General features: G+C 38.4%; 1 protein-coding gene across 2 annotated transcripts in view; it reads left to right on the top strand.

Moving 5' to 3' along the window:
* The window catches only part of PHF14 (PHD finger protein 14), a 277,173-nt gene that overhangs the window by 67,166 nt on the left and 188,446 nt on the right, over positions 1-21,561 (top strand). For both annotated transcript variants that reach the window (XM_024206092.3, XM_024206090.3), the window contains exons 9-14: positions 2,760-3,030; positions 4,761-4,867; positions 6,240-6,335; positions 8,254-8,357; positions 9,447-9,578; positions 20,482-20,650. In XM_024206092.3, the coding sequence (XP_024061860.2) occupies positions 2,760-3,030; positions 4,761-4,867; positions 6,240-6,335; positions 8,254-8,357; positions 9,447-9,578; positions 20,482-20,650 (879 nt within the window). The remainder of the gene's footprint in view (positions 1-2,759; positions 3,031-4,760; positions 4,868-6,239; positions 6,336-8,253; positions 8,358-9,446; positions 9,579-20,481; positions 20,651-21,561) is intronic.

Below are 21,561 nucleotides of genomic sequence, written 5' to 3'. Positions count from 1 at the left end.
CCCCCATTGGCCCGGGACGGCGAACCGCGGCCAGTGGGGGCCGCGATCGTCCGAACCTGCCGCGTCAGCAGGTAAATAAAACTGGCCCGGCCCGCCAGGGTGCTTACCCTGGCGAGCCGCGTGCTGACCGTTGCCGACACCTGCTCTAGATTAATGGTGTTAAATTTGTGTTAATACATGTTCTGTCATGAGGGCTGAATTATCCATTCATTTAGGGGCCCCATTTAGGGGCCATCACTTTAACTAGTGAAGCTAAATATCACATTTAAAGACAAAGACTAATTTAAAAAGTATATGTGTTGGTGAAACTTTCCCCTCCATGTCTAGCCACCGCTCCTCCTTCTTGTGAATGTTTCCTCTTTTCCCCTACCCACTTGCCCAACTTTGGGCATCCTCAGCCTCCCTCTCTTTTTTTCTCTCCCTAGTAGCGACAAGTTACTTTGTAGTTTTTACTGCACGGAGCTATACGACTACTAGGGGCCGTACCAAATTCACGGTCCATTTTGATTAATTTCATGGCCAGAGGGTTTTAAAATTGGTTAATTTCATGTTTTCAAATGTTTATATCTGAAATTTTACAGTGTTGTAACTGTGGGGGGTTCTGACCCAAAAGAGGGTCGTGGGGGGTTGCAAAGCTGTTGTAGGGGGGAGTCGCTGTATTTGCACCCTCTATTCTGCTCTGCCTTCAGAACTGGGCTCTGAAGGTTGCAGCCGTGGAGCTTCCTGCAGCTGGGAGAGGATCCAGGAGGTAGGTCTGATCTCCTCCATGCTGCTCGGAGTGCCCCAGCTGGGAGCTTCTAGCTGCTAGTCCGGGCTGGGCTGGGGAGGGACAGGACATCCTCTTCCCTTGTATGGCTGCTCTGGGGGGGAGGTGAGATCCATTTTTGAGTACCTCCCCCACCTGTAGGAAGCTCCATGGCTGCACTGCGGCTCTGAAGGTAGTGCAACCACGGAGCTTCCTGCAGCTGGAGGAGGTATCCACATGTGGGTCTGACCTCCTCCCCACCCCCAGACCAGCTGTGCAGGGGAAGAGGAAGTCCTGTCTCTCCTCAGCCTGGCTGGGACTAGCAGCTAGGAGCCCCTTGTGCAGGTGCTCCTAGTAGCACAGGGGAGATCAGATCCACCTCCTCTTCCAGGAATCTCCCCCAGCTACAGGAATCTGGACTCTGAGGCAGTGCATCTGAGGAGCTTCCTGCAGCCAAGGGAGGTACCTGGAGGTGAGTCTGATCAAAATCACCCAGCAGGCTAGGGCAGAGCCAGGAATAGAACCCAGATCTCTGAAGTTCCAGTTCAGTGCTCTATCCACTGAGTCACGACACTTTCTCTGCCTCATGGTTGACCCCTTGCCTCAATTTCCCTTATGGTGAAAACTATGGTGCCTTGTCATCACTAGGATTTACATTGGGATAGCAAATGTGTGTTAGTTATTCCAGAGTAAAAACACATCTTTTTAAACACTGAAGATGAAATCTGTGTCTGGATAGCAGCACGGGGGATTGAGGCCTGGATGAGAGTGAGAGAATAGTGGTTCAGCTGGGAAGGAGCCTATTCTGTCTCATCTCTGAGGCATTGTGGTGCTGCCTCCTCTATGAAAACAATTGAGGGGAGGGGAAGGCAGAAAGAAAAAGGAGAGGCCTCAGGTGCCTGTGCCAAATCAAGCATGACCTCCCTACTCAGTCTGTCCACTCCAGTTCACTTCTGGGTCCTTTGTGCTATGGGCAGGAGAAGAGAGTCCTTGGGCTGGATTCAGCCTACAAACCAGATGTTTGACACCGTGCTCCAGAGCATGCTGGTCATAAGCTAGTAAGTTGAACTGCTGAGTTAACTGGTATTCCTCAAGTGTAGCATGTATATGCACATGTTTTTGCCTTTCTCTCACATGTAAGGGTATCTCATATCATGTGTTGGGGAAGTTGGATTAATGCTCTGTAGTCTAACTTCCTCTTCATGCAGGTGAGTATACAAGCTGTAACTGGTACTCAGCTGGATTCATGCCTGTCATAGTTTTTATGCTAGTGTTATTGTCTTCCACTGCAAAGACTTTCTGCAGGCACTATTTTCCAATTACATGTAACAACTTGATCGTCTGGCGTTGGTCTCCCAGACGTCCAAAATATACAGATGCCATCAGCAATATATACAGTGTGTCTCTATTGCTTTTGTTTGTGAATTTCCTTAATGTCAGCTAGTGTATAAAGAGGTATGTGTGGACAGTGCTATAACTGGGAAAGGAGTTCCTACAAAAGAGGGTCGTAGACTTGGCATAAGTGTCAGACAGCAGGTTTAGATGGGCATTTATGCCGGCAGTATACTCTCATCTTAATCTGTTTTCTGATACCTAAGCCAAGGGTTTTACCCACTTTGTGAGCATAGACAGTTCCACCTACTTATGTTGTTAGACATGCCAGCAGATTGCCAGAAGACCACTTACGTTAATAGTCTTGTTGAAGGTGGTATTCCCAGAAAGAAAGTTCTGAATATTACTCCGTTTGACTTCACAAATCTAAGGTTAAGAAAATACACTGTCAGTTAACTATAAATGTCAAAGTAAAATCAAATGATATTCATACTGTATGTTGTTTTGCCTGTTGAGTTATCACATCCTAAAGCATTAAAAAATGCTGGATTAAATTGTGCATTTTTTCTTATTGAAAGTAGTGCCTAGTGTACATGTAGTCTAAAGGAAGGTTAAGTTTACTAGAAAAAGTGATTTGGATACCATTTTATTCTGTTTTGATTTTCTGGGAATTTGATTGTAGGCCCGAATCAATGCCAGACTGCAGCAGTATCGTGCCAAGGCAGAATTAGCTCGTACCACCAGGCCTCAGGCATGGGTTCCCAGGGAGAAGCTGCCACGACCACTCACTAGCAGTGCTTCAGCCATACGTAAGCTGATGCGCAAAGCTGAATTAATGGGAATTAGTACAGACATCTTTCCAGTGGACACTTCAGATACCAGTTCCAGTGTGGATGGAAGGAGAAAACATAAGCAACCAGCTCTGACTGCTGATTTTGTGAATTATTATCTTGGTAAGGATGAGAATATGAAATTTAAGTTTCTTAAACCGTATAGACCAGGGTCGGCAACCTGCGGCACGCGTTCCAAAGGTGGCACGTGAGCTGATTTTTAGTGGCACTCTGCTGCCAGCTGGGGTCCCGGCTGCCGGCCCTGCTCAGCCCATTGCCGGCCTGAATGGACGGAACCCCAGGCCAGCAGCGGGCTGAGCGGGGCCAGCGGCCGGGACCCCGCCTGGCAGGGGCCGGTGGACGGATCCCCAGACCATCTAGGGTTCCGTCCGCCGGCCCCTGTAAATGTAAAATGTATTACTGGCACGTGAAACCCTAAATTAATTAAGACTTGGCACACCACTTCTCAAAGGTTGCCAACCCCTGATATAGACAATGCTCCACACGTATTGACTTTGTGTTATACGATGTTTTGAAGAAAACATTTGACTAATTATAGAAAGAGAGAGGAGAGGGTTTGGTTAAAGTAACAGAGTATGCTCATGTGTGTGTATATATATATATATTATTTTTTCTTATAATTATTAGAGAAAAAGCTATTATTGCTCATTCAAATGAATGCAGAGTTCACACTCAGTATCTCAATATGCTAAAGTAAAAGTTCAGGTGCCTTTTTAAACATATCTCTTTTGTAAACTAAATTCCTTCAAACCTAAACAGCAGGGAATATGTTTTTGTTGACAGGCCTGGAAGGGTAGATATTTGTCACCTTTTTTGTTTTGTCCTCTTTGTCCTCAGGTGGAAGAGCATCTCTCTCCCCTCTGAACATCCCTAGCAAAATCTTGGGCGCTGTGTCTTTAGGTCCTCAGTACTCTGTTTCCATCTTAGAAGGGCATGCTGTTGTGATTGATGTCAGCTGGTTTAGCTTGAGATGACCAATCAGTGCACATCACCAAACAGTTATCTCACTCTGACTTTGCCCATGCAGCAAAAGTATGTGGCAGTAGAGCTGGGAGGTTCAAAATTTTTTCTAAAAAGATTTGATGTGGGTTAACTGCATCTAGAAACTGGAAACAAAAATAAAAAAATTAGCAAATTGAAAAAAAAATCTGTTTTGGGTATTTTTTTTAAAGGGCTAGATTCGAGGAGGTAGACTTGGTGATGATGCCTTATAATTTTTATCCCAGTGATTAGGGCAGTCACACCACAGACGCACACCAGTATATTCCCCTAGCCCGTGGCCCAGGTAATATAATGCAATGGGGCAGACTCAAGTTCCGATCCCTTCTCCATATCAGCAGAGAGGGGAATTGAATCTGCATCTCCCACATCCTGGGTGAGGGCTCTAATCACTTGATCAAAAGTTATAAGGAGGGCTCTGGCAATCACCTCCATCTCAGCACTACCTTTTCTGGACATTTTGAGAATGGCATCCAAGTACTGAAAAGAAAAATGGTTCAAAACTACTCACAAATTTGTGTCATATTCAGGAATAGTTTTGGGATAACCAAAACTGCATTTTTTGCAAATAAACTATTCATCAAAAATACTTTCCCCAGGTCTACATGGTGGGAGAGTGCTTGTATTCCATCACTCTCATAGATCATTTAACAGGACAATGGCCTGTAATTTGATCATCTCTCTCTCTCCCTCTCTCTCTAGTAGTAGTTTTACATTTTAAGATTTTTTTAACTTGGTGCTTAAATGTGTAACACTTATTCCATGTGTCAACAATGTGGCACACTTGAACAAATGCAACTAAAGCTAGAAAGGACTGGATTTTCTTTAAACAGAGAGAAACATGCGCATGATTCAGATCCAAGAAAATATGGCTGAACAGAAGAATATTAAGGATAAACTAGAAAATGAGCAAGAAAAACTTCATGTGGAATATAACAAGGTAAGAAAAGCAGTGAATACAACTGTGCTAAGCATTGGAGTGTTGTTAACTGATAAAATTTTGCTTTTCAAAGGCATTTCTTAGAGATGTGGAAAACTGCTATTTAAAGGGGGAGTACTAGGATAAAAATGTTACTTAAAATATATCTTACCTTCACATTTTAAATTATCACAACTACAGTGAATTTCTAAAATCTAAGTTGGGTACTGATCCTTCACATAGAGCCTCATTAACAGGGCTCCACGTGAGCACAGAGGCCCTTTTGCATGGAACTAGTTGAAAGATTTGGGCCTTACTTTTTACCATTTTTGCTGTTTGTGTGCACTTAGTTTGGACAGTGACCCCTGACTTGTCACTCTCACAGTTTTGTTTTTGTGTAGTTTGACTTTCAGGTTCTCCTCTAGTGGTAGTGTCTTGATTTTCAGCAGTGCAGGAATTGTTTACATGAAATAGTGTACAAAACAAAACATGAAAACAGTTGCCCATGCTTTTATCAATATCCAAATTTTGAGCCTTCCCAAAACTTTTTTTATGGGGAGCAACAGATGATAACATTGCCTTAAGGAAGTGCTGCTATAATGAATGTGTGTGAAGCAAGCCATGGTATGTGGAGGAGTTAGTGTTGATTAAAAATTGCCTTATCACTTTTTGAACTGTTTTGAAACAGAATATATATATATAGATATTAAAATTAAAATTTTTTTTGTGCAGGATTATATAATACTGATGCTTGCTGAATTCAGCAGGTTAGAATTTATACAAAGTGGTTTGAACACGTTTTAAATGCAAACAAATGTTAACATCTGCTTGTTGTATTATCCAAGAATAATAAGAGAGGAATGGAGAAGACGATTAACAAAATTAGTAGGTTGTACGTACAGTATTATAGCTGGCAATTACTTTTGAGAATACTGTCTTCTGCTTCGGTGTTCTTTTAAATTAACAAAATAAGTGGGGCTTGGTTTTTTTAAGAGTGTGTGATTTTTTTTTTTGGTGGTGAAGGAACAAAACTTTATTCCCTATATAAAACATTTGCCATAACTTCATAGCTGGAAATAGTGTAGTAGAATTTGTATGATGCATTAGTATACTTTAATTTTGCTTTCTGATTGTGATTGTGGAACCTAATTGTCATGCTGAATTACTTCAGATCCTCTTTTACAAAACAGATGGCTGCCCAACTTTCTTCTTAGTGCTGTTATATGCCTGAATGACTGCACTGATCTCTAATGTATTGACATGACTATTGAGTTTCATTGTGTTTTTAATTATGTAATTTATAAAAGTTACAGGTAAAGAGTTCTCAGATAATAGATGCTGAATAACTTCAGTAAATGAACTTTAAAAGCATTTTTCAATTTTTTATTTTCAGCTGTGCGAGTCCTTGGAAGAGCTACAAAATATGAATGGAAAGCTGCGAAACGAAGGGCAAGGAATATGGACTCTACTGGGTAGAATCATTGGGCAGGTTGGCTTTTCATTCCCCCCCCCCTCTTTTGCACCACACAGGTGCACATGATTTTCAGAGAATAGGTTTTGTTATTTTGTATCTGTCACCTTTGCATACTCTGGGGTTAATGTTTTCTGATTGAAATATATCTAAAGCTCTGCAAGCAACCTACTGGGAACCTGTAGCTTAATTTTGTTGTTATAATAGCTATCTTGTTTGCAAAATTCTTTCATTTGCTGTAACTGATTGACCTGTCATTTGTGATAAAACTAAACCTGAAGCATGAGTTAATCCCACCGTATTCACCTCCACTTTTTCTTTAGCAGTTGTAGGTTTCAAATACTGTAGAATGGTTCGTTGGGTTTGTATTGACTGTTTATGACCATTTTATAAACTGTACATCCCTAAAACCACACATCACTTTCAACAGTGTTTTTTAAATTATGCAGATAAAAAGATGTACCCTTTCTTAGAAATAGTGAGTATATTATATCAGTGATACGGGAACGTTTGATTATTTCTTGATGCTACCAGTAACCATGTTGTCCATTGCAAAGAAGGAGGTACATTTCATGCTTCAATATGCTCATAAATTCATTGAATTAAGAGAAAAGGTAAACAGATACATGGATCATGTTCATGAAACCCATATATGTAATATGGCAATGTGTCATTTATCCATCAGAAGAGAACATGAAACTATTTCCAGTCATGTTTTTAAAGAAGATTGAGAACACTTGTTCAATACGTGTTCTTTTTCACACTGAAAACTGTATCTGTCAGCATGTAGATGGCTGTGTTTCTGAAGTAGTGAGTCATTTCATTGGTCTTTTATGTAATATCTCCCATACCCCCCTAAAAGGCTCACACCTGGCAGGCACACAAGGAAGACAGCAGTCTTTTTCAAGATGTAATGTATTGAACATTGACATGCCATACTAATTATAAAGGTGCTTTTGGGAATTGTGCAGAATAAATATTGTCAGTATTTTAAGAGGATGAGAATAAAAAGACATCACCTAATTAGGTCCTGTGTCAGAGATTTTTGTGGTGGCCTTTGGTACTTCTGTGTTTGTATTACTGTACTTAAAATGAAATTTACCCATGATGTCTGCAGTAATGCTTGTGGTTTAATCATATTGGTTACCCACACCAAGCTGGCTGCATTTTTTTTTGCCTACTTGTCTTATACAAAAATCTCTTTGTTAGAGAGTATCTCAAGTAGAACTTGGTCGGTCTGGAACAAGATTTTACCTTTTAAAAATAGTTTTTAAAAAAGTTCACAAACGTATTTCCCAGTGCAAACATTAATAAATTAAAAAAAAATAGAAAGTAGAAGTAAAATTCATTTGCACAGCTTGCATGACACTTTTTTCCAGTTGGTTGAACAGATGCAGGCCCACAGGGCCGCCAAGAAATGACTTTGATAGATGGTTGCTGTCTGAGAAGCTTGCATACTGCAGATTAGTAGAAACCCGAAGAGAATCTCGTCTGCTTTGTGGAGAGTTTGGTCCAATAAGATAATTTTTCTAATTAACCTATGGAGCACCAGTATAACAGGGAGGCTGAGGAAAATAAACTGCCTCAATATTCTTTTGTCAAATGTAATGGGTTTTCTTTCTTTCTTTCTTTCTTTCCTAAAGGTTGCGGGGGAAAAGTTAAAAGCCAGGACTTTAGTGTTTGCATTTTTTTGTTTTAGTTTTACATCGAAAAATGTGACTGTAATTCTGTGAAAAACAAAATTTGTTTTGAGACAAAATAAATACTGTAGTTGCTCTTTCCTGTAAAGTAGTTTAGAAAGCAGTTTTCCCCTCATAATAGTAGTATCCTGAGGTTTACCAAATTTAACTGGCTGTGGAGTGGCAAATGGGAATGGTATACTTAGATTCTTCCCCAAAAAACTTATATATAAACTGCATTTCTTCAAATCCAATAGAAATTGAACATACCAGCAATTTTACGAGCTCCCAAGGAGAGGAAACCAAGTAAAAAGGAAGGAGGAACACAAAAGACGTCTACGCTTCCAGCAGTACTTTATAGGCAAGTAATGCAGTCTTGGTAGACTAGGAATGATATAGTATGGAGAGTGTTGATAAATATTTATAATTGAAGTGTTTATTTACACAAAAATTGAAGAAAATGCCTCCCCCACATCTTACTTACTATTGGCTGCCATTAGAGTTATGTTTATCTCCAAGCTAAGAAGCTGAGTCATTTCTTTATTTTGGCGCACACATTGGCAGGGCTTTCTCTGTTAATAGACAGCAGTGCTTTAAAAGAAAATGGCTTCTACATCTGAAATATTGGAATCGGTTGCATCTGTAATGTGGAAATTTTAAATCCATGCTATTGTCTTTTGAATTTAGTAGTCTATACTGTTGTGAGGATTTTGGTATGAACAATATTATGCATTCAGCAGTATAGTGTTAAAAATACTTGCCATTTGAGGATATTTACTCTTTAAGTTGATGGGTCAGCAAGCTGCTTTTGAACAGATTTCTTTCTTTCTTTCTTTTCATTATGTGATTAATAAGTACAAAATTAATCTTTTTGAGACTGCTAAACTAGAATGCCAATATTGGTACAGTAGCCCAATTTAAAAAGTGAACTCTGATTTATTCTGTGTTTGTACATTATCCAGCATGATGAGACTGCACTCCTGTCTTTCAATGTTATTGAAATAGATAAATGATTAATAGTAGTAATAATATTCTACTTAGCCAGCCAATAATATTCTTTGTCCCAGCGTGGTGATCTTCTCTCCCTCCCTCAACCCCTCCCGCCCCCGCATGTGTTGTGTTTTGTACTGGTGCTTGGTGATATCATGGGATATCCTGATTCGAGCATCAGAAGGGTAACTGCAGTTCTACAGTACTTGAATATGAAATTTAAAGAAAATGTTAGAAGATGAGATATCACCTAGTTTTAAAAGATGCTTAGTCATAAACATTTTCAAAAGTAATCATGTAGCTAATTTTAAATGAATACTGTGAAAACAGTATGATGTCATTAACATATATTTGCATACTTGCACTTTTTATTGTCACTAAGAAATACGGTACTGTATAGTATATGCTTTACCATCTCAAATGTAATTTTAATGCTTTATTTGGCTGCATTTATTCAAAGTTGTGGAATTTGTAAGAAGAACCATGATCAACACCTGCTCTTACTGTGTGATACCTGTAAACTACATTATCATCTCGGCTGTCTGGACCCTCCTCTTACAAGAATGCCAAGGAAGACTAAAAACAGTTATTGGTAAGTAAGAATATTGTTTGTTAGTTATCTTCTGCCATTTCCATGCACTCCAAGTAAAACTTAAATGTGAAAAGGGTTGTAAATTTTGAGTATTTAGGCATTGCCAAATACTGCTTAAACTAGACTATCTTGATTTCAAGTTTCTTTCCCTAGTCATTATTACCGTTAAAAATTAAGTTATGTGGTTAAGATCTGTCTTTATTCTGACTTCACTTTCATCACTTATGTTTTCATGGAAGGGTAGGGGAATTGGGTTATGCTCATTTACAATATTGACATTTCACTCAACTTATCAGGTAGTCTACATCTCTGAAATGTGAATTTTATTTATAGAGATTTGCTAAACTCATGCTCATTGAAGACAGTTCTTGATTGTTAATCTGAAATGTGTAAATAGATAATTCAAGCTAAATAATTCTCTGTTAAAATACAAATAAGTGTGATTAGATTACAAACTTAATTTAAAGTGCAGTTTAAGTATTTGTATTGGGGGCAATGTGCATTGGAACTTCTAGTTGAATTTGTGGGAAAAGTTATTTCTCAAATTAATAAATCTAGTCTTTGATAATGTTTCATCACCTGGTCATAATCTTTGACATCTTTTCTAAATTATGGAGTAACCTCTATTCAATATATACAGTTTTTGAGGTCAGTTTAATTTGAAATGTAGGAATATTTCAGTGGAGGAAGCAAAAAAGAATAATTTCACATCTTTAGAATAAATATAGGGAAAAGTATTTTGAAAAATTAGTGTTGTAATAATGTCAAGAGTCAGAATAGTGTTTTGATGAGAAAATGAATGGATTTCGATTTTCTTGAGTGATGTTTTGTTATAACTATATATGTACATGGATGATGCCTCCAAACACACATCGCTTCGCCCCTATGGGTATGTCTACAGTGCAAAGAAAAGCCTATAATAGCGCTGAGTCTGAGAGCTCTGGTCAATTGACTCAGGTTTGTGGGGCTTGGGTATCAAGGTTAAAAATAGCAGTGTAGCTGTTCCTGCGCAGGCTGGAGGCCAGGCTCTGAAACCCAGCAAGTGAGGTGGGCTTTGGAGGCCGGGCTCCAGCCCATGCTGAATGTCTATGCTGCTATTTTAACCCTGCAGCCTGAGTCCTGTGAGCCAGAGTCAACTGACGCAACATAAAATTAGTGTGTGTGTGTGTGTGTGTGTGTTTATAAGCATTCTACATGTTGTAAAATGTTTTGAAAAATCTAATTATGAGAAAATGGTCTTTACTCATCTCTCTAGCAAAAAGGCTAATGTTACAACTTCCTCAAGGAAGGGCTTAGAACCTCCTAGTAGTGAGCCCTAATGCATCAAATTGGAATATGAAAATAACCATTTCTAAAAGTAGGGTTTTTTTAATAGTTCACTTGATGAAAATTGAGTTTCAACTTTTCCTTACCCTTCGTATATAGTTCTTTCTGAATTTTTTCTAAAATAAACACTGGGTCTTCAGTAATTTAGTGTTTCTTGTTGGTGAGGTTTTTACCCCTCAGTTAAAATCCCGTTTTGACCATATAAATTAATTATTAAATAGAGATTTCCTTTAAAAGATGCAAAACCCAAAGAGAGTCCAACCACCATTTAAAAATTAATTCTTTTGAGCATTAATCTAGGCTTGCTACTCTAAATCATTCCTGTGTAGTCCGTTGTACCTTCTTAAACTGTGGTTGACTTTGCAGAATGGATAATCTAAATAATTATATTTGATTGTTGCTGTTGTTGCTGCCATAGCATATCTACAGGACATCTCTAGTTGTGATCTGCTTTTTAACCAAGTTGAAAAGGTCATTAAAAGCCATCCGTTCAGAAGGACATTAACTATACTTCTTAGTGGGTATTCAGGTAGAGTAGGTTAGGTAAATAGCAATGCTTTTATATTTCAAAGTGCTAACTTGTCTTTTCTGTGAATTTCACGCTGATCACAAATTTAGCTTTCACTTTTAATTAGCTCAGGCATAGTCTAGAGGATAAGATTATAGTAGAGAAATTTAGGTGTATTGATTGCGTTCTTTTCATCTTTGGCTTTGCCTTGGTATACTCAGATTATTAGACACCGTATAAAACAGACCCCTGTTCTAAGTGCAAAGTTCAACAAAAGTTTTTCCCTGCTGTTTTTAATATATCTTTTGTTTAAAATGTTATTTCATTAACCCTTAAAATGATTTGGTCATATTGGATAAAATTTATATAATTTTATTACACAAGGACAATATACACTTCGCAAAGCAGCCAGTTGCGAACCGAGTGAGCTGTGAACAGAGGAGAAGCAAACAGAGGGAATTTGCCTGGGAGTTCACCTGGTGAGGAGTTCCCACAGAGCTTTTGCCTTTAAGGCTTCTGTGAGCAGTAAATACAACATCTGAAGAGTCTCTTAGAAGGAAGACAATATGAATAGTGAGCGATCAGCTGTTGTGACCTGTCTTTTTCCCTAGTTGGCAGCTGATATCAAGCAGAGTGCCCAGGGGGTCTATCCTGGGGCTGGTTTTGTTCAACATCTTCCTTAATGATCTGGATGATGGGATGGATTGCCCCCTCAGCAAGTTTGCGGATGTTATTAAGCTGGGGGGAGAGGTAGATACGCTGGAAGGTAGGGATAGGGTCCAGAGTGACCTACACAGATTGGAGGATTGGGCCAAAAGAAATCTGATGATGTTCAACAAGGACAAGTGCAGAGTCCTGCACTTAGGATGGAAGAATCCCATGCACTGCTACAGGCTCGGGACCAACTGGCTAAGTGGCAGTTCTACAGAAAAGGACCTGGGGATTACAGTGGATGAGAAACTTGGTATGAGTCAACAGTGTACCCTTTTTGCCAAGAAGGCTAACAGTATATTGGGTTGCATAAGTGGGAGCATTTCCAGCAGATTGAGGGAAGTGATTATTCCCCTCTATTTGACACCAGTGAGGCCACATCTGGAGTATTGGGTCCAGTTTTGGGCCCCCCACTACAGAAAGAATGTGGACAAATTGGAGAGAGTCTAGCAGAGGGTAAATAAAATGATTAGGGGGCTGGGGCATATGAAGGAACTGGGCTTGTTTAGTCTGCAGAAGAGAAGAGTGAGGGGGGATTTGATAGCAGCCTTCAACTACCTGAAGGGGCGTTCCAAAGAGGAAGGAGCTAGACTGTTCTCAGTGGTATCAGATGACCGAACAAGGAGCAATGGTGTCAAGTTGCAGTGGGGAAGGTCTAGGTTGGATATTAGGAAAAACTGTTTCACTAGGAGGGTGGTGAAGCACTGGAATGAGTTACCTAGAGAGGTGGTGGAATCTCCCTTCTCAGAAGTTTTTAAGGCCAGCTTGACAAAGCCCTGACTGGGATGATTTAGTTGCGGTTGGTCCTGACTTGAGCAGGGGGTTGGACTAGATGACCTCTTGAGGTCTCTTCCAACCCTAATCTTCTATGATTCGATGATTCTGTACTTTTGACTATTCATATGGGATTTCGTATAAAGTCGTACAAAATTAATTGAAGAAATATGAATTGCAGGAAGTTTCCTAGAATGTTAGATCTGTGACAAATCGGTTCATTGAGGTGAAATACCGTGGCAGAATTTTAAAAGATTCGATAACATTATTACCACTTATCTATGGCCAAAAATATGTTCTCTTCCTGAATGGGTAAATTCCATTGAGCTGAATTTGGTGACTTTCAGTAGTCTAATCTCTTCAGAAATCTGACAGTTCCATTGCACAAGGCTAATAAGAAACAAACACCGAGATGTTTTAGAGCTATGGGGATGGGCTCTAGTTTCCATGCACTGAAACTCTCTTTTCTCTCAATTTCTTCTCTCTCCTCCTCCCCACCTCCAGGGATGGAAATTACAGCGTTTAAATAAAAACAATAATGATCTTTGAGTATGGGGGAACAGCATTTCTCCTACCCCAGTTGTCAAGAAGTGTGTTTGTAGACAGTAAGGGGGTCCTCATGCTCCTAGATCAGGAGAGTACTGAGTCTGCTTTCTTATTCAGGAATGATAGGAGGGGCTCCGTTTTTCCCTGTGTATTAGCAAATAACTGGACAAAAGTAGAGGACATTTTTATTAAGTGGGAGCTCCCTAATTCACACCCATAACAATTATTTGGGGGGGAGATGGAGAAACACTTATGCTCAACAGGCCCCTCTCCCCTTAAGTCCAACCTGGCTTCTTTGAGACATTTCTTTCCTGGCTGACTGACAAGTCCTACCATGGCTTCCTAATGCCTGCTGAGGAAGGGGTTTCACCTTTTCTCGTATTAAAAAAAAAAATTCAGTGAAATTGAAAAAGCATCAGCTTTAGAAATAATAAAAGGAAGTACTTCTTCATACAAAGTGCAATTTTTTTAGTCTTTGGAACTCATTGCCAAAAGATATTATGAGGCCAAGAGTGTACCAGCATTGAAATAAATAGACTGGACATTTTATATGGATAAGAAGAACATCTAGGGTAAAATAGGATTAAAAACAAAAAGTCAATAATTTAGGAAAGTCTATAAACTCACATACATCAGTGTGTAAGCCAGACTCAAACTAATGGGGGCTAGGAAGATACTTTGAGAGGGTGGATTATTCCATAACTGCCTACTTTGGGATTTCTTGCAACTTCCTGTGCATCTGCTACTAGTCTTCATTGGAGTCTCTGTCCATGAGCATCAGTGGAAGTGATTTTGTGGATTGGATGGAGCCCTTAGCTTACATTTTCACAAAGGTTAAAAATGGTTTAAAAAAGTTTAAATAAGTGTGTGTGTGTGTGTGTGTGACAACACAGCAAAAACTCAATATGGGGGACCCGCCGTCCTCTCCGATTAAAGGAATGCCTTCGGTGAATTTGTCCCCTGTAGATTCCACACGTGGTGTTAATGCTCTCTGTATAGATATCTTTCTTTCCCCGCTTCTGCATATAGGGGCCTCTACATAGTCCAGCATGAGAAACCACTTTTACTTCTAATAAACTAAAATGTCATCCATATAAACATCCTCTTCCTTTTAGCCTTTCAAAATCTCACTAATTTTTCTTTGTAAGATTTCTAGGAGGCTTGTGATACCAAATGAGAGGAGTTGTTAAAGGGGAATACTCTATATCCTAGTCAAAAGGATGGAATAGAAGTTGATAAAGTACTGGTAGGCACTGAAGAAACACACTCAAGTGAATAATAATTCAGTTACATTAAATTATATCACATGAAGGCAGACAACTAAATATTAGCAAAATTTTATAAGGGCCTGTATATAAATATTAAAAGGCTCAATACTAAGATGAGTGAACTTGAATTCCTTGTATTAAATGAGGATGTTGATATAATAGGCATCACAGAAACTTGGTGGAACAATGATAATCAGCGGGACATGATAATACCAAGGTGTGACATACTCGGGTACAATCCAGACTAATGAGTAGCTGTGTCCAGGGCTTTGGAGCTGTGCTCCGGCTCTGCTCCAGCTCCAGGCAAAAACCTGCAGCTCCACTGCTCCGGAGCTGCTCCACGCTCCAGCTCCGGGCTCTGTTCCAAAGCCCTGGCTGTGTCACCCCCGACCCTGTGACCCGGGGGGCCCTTAAAAATGCCTTGCTGCTGTATCCTCCTGCCTAGACTGCTCACAGCCTCCAGCATGTAAGGCGCTCCTAGTTGTGTCTATTTGTGCTTCAGCCAGCCAGCCACAACTTGGCTCTTACTAGCCTTAGTTATGCTGCCGGTGACCCCAACACACACCCAGTCCCAAATTTTCCCCTAGAAACGTATATCCTGTACTGCCCCACCCTCTCCTGGACAGTACAAATATATTCAGTCTATATTCCTGTAATGGAGTAATATGCACACAACTTGTTACCAAATGGAGTTACCCAGACACTGGATTAGATAAAACAATAAAATAAGTTTATTAACTACAAAGATATAGATTTGAAGTGAGTACAAGTAATGAGGCATAAAAGTCAGAAATAGTTACAAGAAAAATAAAGATAAAACATTTACTGGTGTCTAACTTAACAAACTACATTAGCTTCAAAGCAAAGTTTTCTCATCACGTGCTTTCAGCAGTCTTACTGACCAGACTCTAGGTCAGGACCACTTCCCCAGAGTTCAATGGCTGCTTCCTTTGTCTCTTCAGGTGCAGTGAATGCAATGGGCAGAAAGAGAGAGAGGGGTGCCTTGCGGTGTTTGTCCCTCCTTTTTATAATTTCAGTCTCCCTCTTGAAAAATATTTCCAGCTGAAAACCAGGAGCCAAGGAGTCTGTGTGAAAGGATATTCTATTTTTTCAACCGTTTGAACTTAGTTTATCTTCCCTTCCTGTTTGATGACTCTGTTTAATGCTTAAATGCAAATTAAGGCAAGCACACATTCCTTTGTTAAGCACATACCTGATTGACAACTTCTGTCTGGACAGGGTTGTGGGGTTAATAACACCATATACTGGAATCTTATAAGTTGACATACAATTTGGCACACATATTTTACCAGGACAATACTGACCAGCAAATTATGAGTTTTTAAATGATACCTTGTAGAAAAATTATTACAGTGTCACAAAGGGTACAAAGAGTAGGAAAGTGTCACAAAGGGTTCTGTCACACATGGTACAAAATATACAAGAAAGAGTAGGTCACACTGTTGGGGGAGTGGTGCTATCTGTGAAAGAAAGCATACAGTCAAATGTAGTAATAATCCTTAGAAAAAAAATAAGAAGACCAAATAAATGCTACCATGGCTAAAAAGCAGACTTAAAGAGGCGAATAGAGGCAAAAAAGCATCCTTCAAAAGTAGGACATCAAATCTGTCTGAGGAAAAGAGAAAAGAACGTAAACTCTGGCAGGTCAAGTGTAAAAGTATAATTAGGTAGGCCAAAGAAGACTTCAAAGCACAATTAATAAAATAGACAAAAAACAACAGCAAAATTGTTTTCAAGTAAATGAGAAGCAGGAAGCCTGCCAAACAATCATTGGGGCCACTGGACAATCAAGGAACTAAAGGAGCACCCAGGAAGACAAGGCTGTTGTGGAGAAGCTAAATGAATTATTTTGCATTTGTCTTCACTGCAGAGGATGTGAGGGAGATTCCCACACCTTATCCATTTTTTTTTTTAGGTGACAAACCAGAGGAACTGTCCCAGATTTGAGGTGTCAGTTGAGGAGGTTTTGGAACACATTGATAAATTAAACAGTAATAAGTCACTAGGACCAGATGGTATTCATCCCAGAGTTCTGAAGAAACTCAGATATGAAATTGCAGAACTGCTAACTGTAGTATATAACCTATTGCTTAAATCCGCCTCTGTACCATCAGATGACTGGCAGTTAATAGTGTAATGCTGATTTTTAAAGAAGGCTCCTGAGGCAATCCTGGCAATTACAGGCTGGGAAGCTTAACTTCAGTATCAGGCAAATTGGTTGAAACTATAATAAAGAACAGAATTATCAGACAGATAGATAAGCACAATATGTTGGAAGAGTCAATATGGCTTTTGTAAAGGGAACACATGCCTCACCAATCTACTAGAATTCTTTGAAGTGTCAGCAAGCACGAGGATAAGGGTGATCAGGTGGATGGATATACAGTATACTTGGACTTTCAGAAAGTGACAAGATCCCTAACCAAAGGCTTTTAAGTACAGTAAGCGGTCATGGGATAAGAGGGAAGGTCCTCTCATTGAACAGTAACTGGTTAAAAAATAGAAAACAAAGGGTAGGAATAAATAGTCAGCATTCACAATAGAGAGAGATAAATAGTGGGGTCCTCCCAAGAATTTGTACTAGGACCAGTGCTATTAAACATGTTCATAAATGATCTGGAAAAAGGGGTAAAGAGTGAGGTCACAAAGTTTACAAATGATACAAAATTACTCAAGTTAGATCCAAAGCTGAATGCGAAGAGTAACACACAGATCTCACAAAACTGGGTGACTGTGCAACAAAATGGTGGATAAAAGTCAATATTGATAAAAAATAATGCACGTTGGAAAAAATAATCAAATTTATACATATACAGTGATGGGGTGTAAATTAGCTGTTACCTCTCAAGAAAAAGTTCTTGGAGTCATCATGGGTAGTTCTTTGAAAACATCTGCTAAATATGCAGCAGGAGTAAAAAAAAAAACCTAACAGAAGGTTAGGAACCATTAGGAAAGGGATAGATAACAAGAAACAAAATGTCATAATGCCACTAGATAAATCCATGGTATGCCCACATCTAGAATATTGCGTGCAGTTCTGGTTACTCTATATCCAAAAAGATACATTAGAATGGCAAACAAAGTGATTAGGGGTATGGAACAGCTTCCATATCACAAATCCAAAGAAATAAGCGTAATTTACCTTCGCTTGGACAAACTTCTTGATTCTTTGCTTCAACAGGCACACTTGCACTGTCTGGACTGACCACCTCTGTCCTGTATTCTCCCTTGCCATATTGGCCATGTTTCTGCCAAGGGAATTAAGTGCATTTAAGAGCCAATTTACTGTGCTTCTATTTTCTCACATTGAATTTTTTTCTTTCATACTTTTCAGACTATGCTTTCACTACTTTTTTGTTGGGTGACTTGCATTTTTCCTAGTTCTTACTGCAGTGGCAGTTGTGCCACCAATTCCAGAGTTAGCTCAGATGTTCTCTCTAAATTTTTTGCAAGTTTCTTATGTAAAATCTCAACTACAAGAGGTTCTCTTTAGTGTTCTTGACAGATATAAAAATTACAAGACTCATTTTTTTGGTAATTGGTCTCTTATAAATCTATCTAAGGTACTTTTTGGCCCTTGTTACCATAGCATCTGAGTGCCTGACAATCTTTAGTGTATTTATCCCCACAATGCCCCTGTGAGGAAGAGAAGTAATATTATTCCCATTTTACAAATGGGGAACTGAAACCCAGCAAGACTAAAAGTTACACAAGAAATCTATGATGGAGCAGGGAATTGAACCCACGTCTTTTGAGTCCCTAGTTAGTGCCTAACTGCTGGATCATTCTTTCAATCTGTCTTATAAAGACGACTTCTTTGTCTGTGCTTCGACACTCCTTGGTAATACATATGTATTACTGAAATACAATTTATCTCATACAGTTAGTCTTTATCCAAGTAGGATTAGATCACATTTTTTCTGACTCATCAACCTGTGCTCTAATAAGTAGACAGTGCTGTCTGTTGGAGTGTCTTCCGGTGTGACCAGAAATGATTTGAGACTAATGCTCAGGATGTTTCCAGTTTTAGAAAACACAAATGCCAAGCCGACGAAAACATGTGTTTGCTTTATATCAGAGCAGTTTGCTTTATATTGGAGCAGCTACTCCTGTTCTTCTGCGCCAACTACGGGAACTGGTGTAAATCACAAATTAAACAGGAACCTTTGTTAATAGTATGTTTTAGTAAGAGTAATGTGAGTCTCTTTACATTGTGAGTCTTAATACGTGTGGCATATCTACTGTAATTCATCTTTGTTGACTTAAAAAAGCACTGGTATTTGAATTAAATTAAATATATTATTGTTCAGCATTCTCTTTTCAAAACACAATAGCACTGATGTTTTTCAGTTGCTTACATTACTTAATAATGCCTTTGTTTGCATTGAAATTCATAGCAGCATAGCTGTTTCTATTAAACCTATTTTAGGCTCAACTTTGTAACATTTCCTTTCCTCATGATAAAAAAAGCATCCAGATCATTTACGGTAAATATGCCATAGTTAAATTTTGTTTTTAAACATTTGCTTTTAATATTTAATTTTTTTTAAGAAAATTTCATTTGACTTTTTATAATCTGGAATTGTGTTGCAAAAATTCTGTTTTTTATAGGCGGCAAGTTAGCACACCTCCTTATCTTCAGACCATATAAAAATATATTTATAAATGAATAACAAAGTACACATTTTTATTTCTTGCTGAAACAAGTTCTGCTACTTCGTTTAAATTATTATCAATGTTTGTATGTTAATTTAAAATTTAAATTTTGTTATTTAATAGTTGGCATACTATTTCAGGAAATTTATAATAATTTCATTAACCAATATTTAAAATACAGTTTTTGGGAAATGTAAAAATTGCTGCTGATGGTAGGATTTAGGTAAGATTTGCAGTAAAATGCATAGAATAATGTATTTTATAATCAAAAAAGGACTTCAAAATTAATTTGATGTCACTGATATTAACAGGTAAACCTGAAATTTCATTCCCATATGTTAGGTTAACATCTGCATTTATGGCCTAACATCTTGGTATGACATATCTTATTTTGTTCTGCATATGAGAACATATGAAGATGACTTCACATTTTGTTAATTTTCTTTCATGAAGCTTGTTAATGGCATACATTAGCGATTGCTTACTTTTGAAGTTCTGACCATGAATTTATAATGTTTTGGAAATACAACAAGGGGTTTTTCATCTGAATATAAAAAAAATTGCTAATATGCATTTCACTGGCTATACATCTTCATTTGTCTTTTAATGTCTTCTAGACTTTAAAAAAAATGTATCTAGTGTGAATTGAATTGTCCACCATCTTTAAAATGGTCTATTGATTGTCAGAGGAAACCCTTCTTGCTAGTCTGTCAGTAAAAAGCTGCCTACAGAGAGCAAATTTCGCACAGTGTGTCATTGGCAGAGATTAGAGGCTGCAGCAGCTAAAAAAATGAATAGATTCCAGATCAATGGGGGTAGGATTAAAAAATGGTGAAATAGTAGAAGAAATACCTTTCCTAAATATGAAAGAGTGCTTCCAATGAGCCTTAGATCCCAAATGACTTAAATGACATGAATAAATAAATAAAATAGGCCGTGTATCTGGCAAGAAAAGCTATTTGAATATCTGTTATTTTGAGAAAATTACCTTATATTTTTGTGGAATTGTTTTGTTTTTGTATTGTATTTTTACCAAAATATTTTATTTCTGCTTTGTGGTTGCTGTTGTCCATATAAAATCTTTCGCTTCCAGGCAGTGTTCAGAGTGTGACCAGGCAGGCAGCAGTGACATGGAAGCAGATATTGCCATGGAAACCTTACCAGATGGGACCAAGAGATCAAGGAGGCAGATTAAAGAACCAGTGAAATTTGTTCCACAGGATGTGCCACCAGAACCAAAGAAGATTCCAATCAGAAACACGGTAAATGACTACTTAATTGTCATCATATAGGTCATATTCATAATTATTTAGCTTAGTATCTGTAAAATTGGGACCTTTAGAGTAGGATGAATTAGCCCCGTATTTAAATAATGACAACCTTCTAATATAGTTGTAAAAACTGTTTTCTCTGATTATTAGATACTTAATTTTGTGTCTCAAAAATGTGATTTACTTGACTTCTGAGGAAGTACCTAAAATAATAATGCTGGTAACTGTGTACTTCAAAGAATGGTAGATCAAGCTTTCCCTTTAAACTGTAGGTTGCCAAGTCAAATAAAGTAAAATTCACCACAAGTAGGTAACAGGCAGAAATTTTTATATTTTGACAGATGTTCTCTGGCCTATGTGAAATGATCAATTTGTGTCACCTAACCCACCACAGTTGGCACGATTTGTCATCCTGCTTGGCAGTTTCAGTGAATAGCCATAAAGAATAAATGACTTTTACCCCCTAGCAATGGTTTCTCTAAGACAACATAGAAGAAGATTACACCTTTTCTACTTCCTGTCTTGAGGGGAGACAGAGGTCTTCAGTGTCAAGGGGTGTCACTTGGGTTTATTTTATACACTTGGTTATATTTTAATTTTTTTAAAGTGAGAAACGTCAAAGTTGCATTGTACAGATTATTTTAACTTGGTTCGTCACAGTACTTGGTAATAGAAGAAGTAGTGATACTTTGGTACTTGAGATAAGTTCTAAAGGATACTTTGCAAAAGTAATCAATTTGATATTACCTGCTATATTATTAAAAAGGTAATACATTGATTAAAGTGTGTGTGTGTGTGTGTGTGTGTTTATGAAAATGTGATTTTCACAGTTAGTGTAATGGATTCCTCTAACAGCCATGGCAGAGGGGATAAAAACAGTAGTTTACAAAATTTTGGTATGT

Source organism: Terrapene carolina, unplaced genomic scaffold (assembly GCF_002925995.2).
Source record: "Terrapene carolina triunguis isolate 2854851 unplaced genomic scaffold, T_m_triunguis-2.0 Scaffold84, whole genome shotgun sequence".
NCBI lineage: Eukaryota > Metazoa > Chordata > Testudines > Emydidae > Terrapene > Terrapene triunguis.
This window is presented reverse-complemented; position numbering and strand designations above follow the sequence as displayed.